The sequence below is a fragment of the Coptis chinensis genome, chromosome 3 (genome assembly GCF_015680905.1).
Source record: "Coptis chinensis isolate HL-2020 chromosome 3, ASM1568090v1, whole genome shotgun sequence".
Classification (NCBI taxonomy): domain Eukaryota; kingdom Viridiplantae; phylum Streptophyta; class Magnoliopsida; order Ranunculales; family Ranunculaceae; genus Coptis; species Coptis chinensis.
In genome coordinates, this window is record NC_141458.1 from 22,406,293 (window position 1) to 22,413,704 (window position 7,412).

The following is a 7,412-nucleotide window of genomic DNA, read 5'->3' on the forward strand; positions in this document are numbered from 1 at the left end:
GGCGATGCTGGCCTTCACCCTCACTCTCACTCTCATACGAGCCGTGATAAGACGTTATGTCTTTACTGTTTGTGTAACACACCATCCCCTGTGGTCCAACGATTGGCAATCCTTATCCATGACTCCATGAGATTCATGAGCGAATGCCTTTTTGATTTCATTCGCCAACTTGTTTACATGTGCAAATTTAGCCTTTGATGCCCATTGATGGGATCCTGATCGAAAAAAGAAAAAAAAACATTGTTGTTACCTTTTAGGCAGAAATAAGAGCACGCAAGGTCAATAAATTAGACTGGGTGGGGCTGTGTAAATATTTTTCCGATTCACTTTATATTATTCAAGAGAAAATGATTTCTCTCGTTTAGGACTGCAAGTCGGCAATTGCAATTTAAAAATATCCTCCGCCCGAATTTGGGTTTAAAATGTAAAATCTACGCGTATTATGTGTTGCGCCCGAATAAAAATAATGTGACTAAGAGCTTTTACATGTACCTTAAAAATTAAAGTATATAAGGTGGGTGGAGAATGTATTTCATTGTAGTTTAGAGCAGTGTTATATGAGTCTACTTTTTAGACCTACTATTACGATTTATTATTTGGATAACGTTGGTTTGCATTGTAATACATACGGACACGTATTTCTATATAAATCTATGATTATAATTTTTGATATATTAGTATGTCTAAATAGTAAATCAAATAAATAGGTCGGTCTAGCATTACTATTGCATTTGGAGAAGGACAGTTGGGACTTCTAGGCAGCACATGTAATGTGACAGTCCATACGAGGTCTATCATAGTAACATTGGAAATGTACAGGTAAGCTGATTGACTGAGACGCTGAGAAGATAATTCTGAAGGACCAATTTGGTCGAAGGTGAAGCAAACGCAGAAATACTAAACAAGTTAGACATGGGCACATAGTCCATTGGAAATGATCCAGGTGAGAGATCCTAAGCTACTGACAGTCTGATACACACTGGGTCGTTTTAAGTTTTTCGTTCCTTTGTATCAATGTCTTGGGCATGTGGCACATTGTAATTTGAATTTGCAAAATGGTAAGCTCCTAAAATTGTGGCAGTGACTAGTCGAAAGCTGCTTGGCATTGGCTCATCTATAGCCCCTTCTTCTAAAAGACCATGTAAGCAAGGCCTAAAACAAATTGCAAAGGGTCGTTGAACTAATGAATCGGGGCCTGAACTGCGAACACACTGAAGGCTGAAGCTCAACATTTCGGTCTTTTTAAAGCTAACAAACCTGAGGTACTTATTTTGGGGCCTGAACATGCTTACCGAGCACAACTGACTCGCGGTCAACTCGTTTTGGGGTCGCTTAAGCTCGTTATTTGTGATTGTATAGGCCAATAATTTGAAGCTCGCTTAAAAAACGAGCCTGTAGCATATGAAAGTCTGAAGCTTAATCTTAAACTGCCAAATCACCTATATCTGGAGACTGTGTTGCTTTTCATCCAAATCGGGAGTGTGGCGAACCCTGGCATATGTGGTTTTTATCTTTCATTGTTCAGTTGGTTCATATTCTGGTACATCAGTACAAGAAGTCTAGAACAGAACGGACAGGATATAAGTGTATAATGAAGAATTTTACAATCAAAGGATGAGAAAAGATTCTGTGTTGCATGGGTACGGAGTGTCTGGTTTGGAATCAAAGGATGATCTGAAATTAGGGTACTGTTTTCAAAAGAAAAATATATAAAGGGATTTGGGCATTCTAGCAAGGACATAAATGAGTACTCGATAGTTTATCTCAGCTGGATTAGGATTGACTACGAGGCTGGGAATGCCACTTTTAGAGAATGTCATGGTAGTGATTATAGTAATCAATGCAGAAAAGATTTGATCAGTTATAGAGTCATTGGAATCAAATTATGCTGCTGATACTCTACTCAAATTAGTTTCTCAACAGGTCTATAGACTGGATTGGAACAGTGACCCTGAATCAGTGACATAGTGCCTTCAGAGATTCCAAGTCCTCGAGGTTGTGATTATCAGGAAGACCTTTCACTCTTTTAGGATGGGAAAAGCTAGTGAACTCCATACAGAACTACATATATATCCGATTTTCAAGATACTCAAAAGGCATTATATTAAGATCATATCCTACACATCTCATCTGATTTTTGAGAGAAAAGAGAAGGAATACATGACCGCCATTTACTACAATAAGTTTACATTAGTACAAAAAGGATGAGAAGCGATGTCCTTCTTTCTCTGTATATGGGAAAATATCACACATGGCATATTGTTTTTTGCCTGGTTGGGAATCAATACTCCTAACGTAATACAAGATTCCTAACGAAAAGAACATGTATAAATTACATGGACTAGACCATGATGCTATTTCTCAAGGAGATAAAAGTTACAAATTCATCTCTTTGAACTCATATCTCTTCTTGAGCAGAAACGGAGACCCACTCCAAAAATGGTAAAAAGATTAACCAACGAACACGCTAGCAATCCTGGAAAATTTGGTTGGTGCTAGACCTGCTATCGAAATCCACTGTGTAATCATCTATCTCGTCAACCTTGCACTCGTGCATCCTCCAGTTTTGTGCTATCTCAGAGTCATTCCCATTGGTTAGAAGCTGCAATACCTGAGGTACGGATCGGTTGCATCAACATAACGAGATATTCCAACTAGATCACGAAAATGAAAAGATAAAATGAAAAAAATCCTTCACCTCATTCATTGATGGACGCCATAATGAGGATTGCCTTATACAGTATGAAGCTGTTAGGACCAGTCTACGCATCTCATCCACGTCGTAGTTACTTTCAAGTTTTGAATCTGCTAGCGCCTCAATGTTTACAGACTCAATAAGAGGTTTTGCCTAAATAAACATTGTATACTTCAAGTTTAGTTACTAATGAAGTTAGCTGAAACATATTTAAGAGTTAGTTGTTGGCGTGTTCATACCCAAAACATAAGACTTTGCTTAGACATGTCTATAGGCCTTCTCCCAGTTATTATCTCTAGTAGAAGAACACCAAACGCGAAAACATCTGTTTTCTCATCCACAATACCATGCATGAAATACTCCGGTGCCAAGTAACCGAATGTACCCTCAATAGGAATTACAGAGTGGTGAGTCCATTGCTTGGGAAGCCATTTTGCAAGTCCAAAATCTGTAATCTGCACAGGGAATAACAGCGTAAAGATGAAGTAGTAGTTTATAATAGATGATCGCATTTTCCATGAAGCAGTTTCTTTTCAGCTATTTCACCTGTGGTTCGAAATCTGGCCCAAGAAGCACATTGGACGCCTTTATATCCCGATGAATTATCCTGCGTTTGCAACATTTATGAAGATAATGCAAACCCCTGGCAATTCCAATGACAATCTTGTATCTAACTGGCCACTCCAGCATATTGCAGTCTTTGCCTAAAAGGGGCCAAATAAGGATCAATATTACAAAACAGAGGAAGATCTTAAATTAAGGGAAAAATAGTCGAGAGATCCTCACCATGTAATGCTGATGACAAGTTTCCATTTGGAGAAAATTCGAAAATCAAATGAAGCCCATTCTCAAAGCAGCAGCCAATTAAGCATGCTGTATTAGGATGGCAAACATGGCCTAATACGCCCAGTTCCATTAGAAATTCTTTCTGCTTATTTTCATCAGTGTTGTCCTTTGCCAGTCTCTTAACCGCTATTGTTCTCCCATCACATAAATCACCTCTGTATACCACTGCATATCCTCCTCGTCCCACGATATTATCTGCAAAAGCAATTGCTGGACATAAGAATGAAGAAGAACTTAAATAAGAGTTGTGTCTTTGACATATCTCTCTCTCACTAAGAATCATATATTGTTCATGGTAACTGGTACCAACAGAAATATAGAAAAATAATTATCATTATTTGGATAAACCCATAGTAGTGGTGAAATTTTGAAAGCTTTAGACTGGTTAAGACCAAAAGCAAAAATTGCACGATGATTGTTCACCTTGGTGAAAGTGATTTGTAGCATTTGAGATCTCCTCATAGCTGAAGCAACTCCAAGAAGGTTGCCTGTTTTCTTTGTCAGAGAAACTCTGACTTCTGTCCCTTACTCTTCCATCAAATGTGGAACGGAAAGGAAATAAAAGCCTCATTGGTGATAAATGCTTCCATATATTGGAGCGACCTTGTTCTTTTAACTGCATCTTAGGGGATTCTGCAATGCTAGATTCTTCATGACTTAAGTAGCCTTCCTCTATGCCGTGTGGTCCATCTAGAACAGCTCTAGGTGAAGGCTTGTCATTGCTGCTCTGGGTAGGGGAACGTTGTTGATTCTTCTTCTTCCTGAATGATTGCTCCTCCCTTATATTTGAATCAAAGAACTTGTACAGTGGTATATCGTTTCCAACCCGGGCATCCTTGTTCGGCCGTATTGAACTTATTTGACAAGATGATGCTGTCATGAAGGTTAAACGTTAGTAAGCAGCTAAAATATCATAAGAATTTCTCAAAACAATATTAATTAGTCTAACCTTCTAAGGGTGAACATTCCGAGTCCAAATGTTGTTGGGATTGCCTACTAATTCCAACTGTAACCACTGAACAATAATCTGGTGCATGCTCAAAGCAATACTTCATGATTCCAAGTGAACTTCTATTTCAAAATATAATATAGATAATGTTATCTCAGAGAAAACTCAGAATCCCAAGTACCAAAGATTTAGCTTCTTGAAATTTAAGAATGCTTTAAAAATATCCACTATCATTTTTAGCAAGGTTATGTAAGCGAATAAGCAGTCCTATGCATGGCTGTCTAACCTCTGCGACTGGTTTCGTTTTCTCAAGCCCCCCACAACAAGATAGGAAGCACCAATTGATATTGCTTCATCGATCAGGCCTCTTCCAATGCTCGAACCACTACTTACTCTGGCCTCTAAATTCACCTGATATTGTTAAAAGAAGACATTAACACCCTTTTGCCACAGAAATAGAGGGGCACTAAATTCAAATAAATCAGAAACAGGATTCAATTAATCACTTTGTGTTCTGTACTGTACCTGTTTAGACTGGCAGGTTTCGTAGAATTCTCCAACCATAGATATGACAAAGGCTTTTGCTTGGCGTAAACTTGTCTTGCTGTACGTAGTTGACTCGAGCTTTCTTGATGAATCCTTGCCTAATGTAACTCAGTCATGAGAAGTATAACTCAGTTAATAGAATTGATAACCAATTAAAATGCATTAAGCTTCAATTCCTAATACTGATATAGAAACAATCAGTTCTGCTAGGTGTATAGGTGATATTTAGACTTATGTTGGAGTATCTACTGGACACGCCCGATTTGAAAATTTTTAAGCGATAAAATGACAAGTAATAGTTTTCAACATTTTAGACGGAAGATACTAACCAAGAATATGTAAAGCAACAATGGTGTCATTTGGACGCGCAGCTGCACCAATTGCCCATGAGAGAAGCTCGTTGTTCAGTTCAACATCTAAGGAGATGTTGACAAGTATTTTAGCAGGAGTAGGTTGAACCATTTTCTTCTTGTAGGAAAATGAACTGTTAGATATGTTGCAGTAAACCATATTAGTTTGTTTGTTGAAAATGATTGAAGCACTGAAGCTCAGTTAATATATATATATATATAGGAACAGGACTTATTCTCAAGAGATAGTGAGAGGGCACTTTAGCAGTTAAGCCCACTCAAAGTTTCTTGATTTAGAAGATAAGAAGCTTTTGAAGTGTCAAGAGAACTGATTAGTCGACAAGGGTTTTGTCCCTTCTCTTTTGATAGTCTATGTTGTTGGTCTACAAACTACAAATCTAAGTGTTAGGTTGGGTGCTTTGGGAGGGAAGTAAAGGGTGAATGTGTTTGATTTTGTCTTGCTGTTGAAGCAAAAGAAGGCACTACATCAGTAAAAGTTGTTTGGCGGCTTGTGGTTGGTAAGAAAGCTCTGCCACTTCAGTAGTTGCTGTCTTATCACACATAAAAGTATGAATCTCAAATTATTACATTTTTTTTTTGGTAATCTCAAATTATTACATTATCACGGTATACAGTAATATTACAAGGATATGATATATATATAGAGAGAGAGAGCACCAAGTGCCAGAGATCGGAAGTGTAAAATGATAATATCATGAGGCCCAAGAAAAAACTTTGATGGCAGATACAACGATTTCAAACGTTTAATAGAGTGGATTCTAAGACCATCCAATTTGAGACCCTTGAGTCCTTGGCAGCAGATTTGTATCATTTAATTGTCCAAAAGATCATTGTACCTTTTGCAAGTTGCAACTGGAAGATTAGTAAATGTACTTGTGATTTCTTTAACTACCATTGCCATCTTTACACAGTACACAGCTGACAGTACACACTACACACAAGGGAATGAAGTAAAGTATATGGCCATTGTTGTTTGACATGTTTCAACAGTTCAGTACATATATTGAGTACAACAGCCATGACCAGATTTAATGAAAATAACATAACAATTTAATTGAAACTGGTCAAGGGAAATACAACCTGAGCTAAAATACAACCTAGCTAAATTTGTAACATTTCGATCAAGAAATAGTAGTAGTTGTAAGGCAAAATAGCAGCAAGAAGATGCTCATATTTGGTTTCCTAGAAGATGAAGAAATAGATCTCGACTCCGACGATGAAGTTGAAACATATCTTGAGGTCTACAATGCCTTGGATCTCAGTACAGATGAAGAGGAACTCTATGGGGTGACCAAGAACTTGATTACCAATGTTGAAAAGAGTGGACATGATGATGGGAAAGGGAGTTCCCCACTTTCATTTTAGAGGAAAAAGTGTTGGTTTTTTTTATTATGTAGATGAATTGGGGGGAAGAAAAGGATAATCAGGTGCTGACGTCTTTGGAGCTTGATGACGAAAAGATGGGGCAGGGTGCAAGGCCTAACTCCTACTGTGAGAAATTTGAAATCTTTCAATTTCTATTTGTCTTTAATGGAAAAGGAAGATATCTTGTCGACGTTTTAGGGCATTTAATCCCTCCACCACGGATGGATGAGTACTACCAGTTTCGGCAATCTTCTACATAGTACAAAATATCAGGATATGGGTATTTATCGATATTCAATTTCTGGATATGTATCGTAGATATATTCCCCTCTTTGGAGATATTTGACATTGTTTCACATACAAATATCGTGGATATATCCAAAATATCGATAAATATCATGGATATTGTGAATATTTCTTGATATATCATGATACATTATTTATATTTATTTGAAATATAATGGTAAATATTAAATAAAATTGTTTTATATACAAAATATCGCAAAATATCTCTAAATATCCCCAAATATCACAAATATCACAAATATTATCGAAATATCACTGATATTTGCAGTCGTATATATCTTTAAATATATCGTGATATTTATATATCTTTTTCTAAAATATGGATAGATATCCC

The 7,412-nt window shown here is 37.1% G+C and overlaps 1 protein-coding gene across 4 annotated transcripts; it reads right to left on the reverse strand.

Annotated features, from left to right (window-relative positions):
• Window positions 1-2,077: 2,077 nt before the first annotated feature.
• LOC147508637 (Protein kinase superfamily protein) lies at window positions 2,078-5,584 on the reverse strand. Of its 4 annotated transcripts, none has more exons than XM_086601055.1 (10): window positions 5,366-5,584; window positions 5,016-5,143; window positions 4,777-4,901; window positions 4,491-4,612; window positions 3,965-4,414; window positions 3,482-3,751; window positions 3,242-3,399; window positions 2,935-3,150; window positions 2,699-2,848; window positions 2,078-2,611 (listed from the first exon to the last, which is right to left on the reverse strand). In XM_086601055.1, exons 1-10 carry the CDS (start codon window positions 5,544-5,546, stop codon window positions 2,468-2,470), a joined length of 1,944 nt encoding a protein of 647 aa, XP_086457181.1. In that variant the 5' UTR covers window positions 5,547-5,584; the 3' UTR covers window positions 2,078-2,467. The 4 variants fall into 4 exon arrangements, with proteins under 4 accessions (XP_086457181.1, XP_086457182.1, XP_086457183.1 ...); XM_086601056.1 differs by having other exon boundaries at window positions 5,016-5,134; window positions 5,366-5,583; XM_086601057.1 differs by having other exon boundaries at window positions 3,482-3,736; window positions 5,366-5,582.
• Window positions 5,585-7,412: the final 1,828 nt, after the last annotated feature.

Coding starts and splice junctions, on each gene's coding strand:
- LOC147508637 (XM_086601055.1), bottom strand. CDS start 5,546: ATGGTTTACTGCAACATATCTAACAGTTCATTTTCCTACAAGAAGAAA. Junction 4,902..5,015: donor AAACCTGCCAGTCTAAACAG/GTACAGTACAGA, acceptor TAACAATATCAG/GTGAATTTAGAGGCCAGAGT. Junction 3,400..3,481: donor CTTGTCATCAGCATTACATG/GTGAGGATCTCT, acceptor GGCCCCTTTTAG/GCAAAGACTGCAATATGCTG.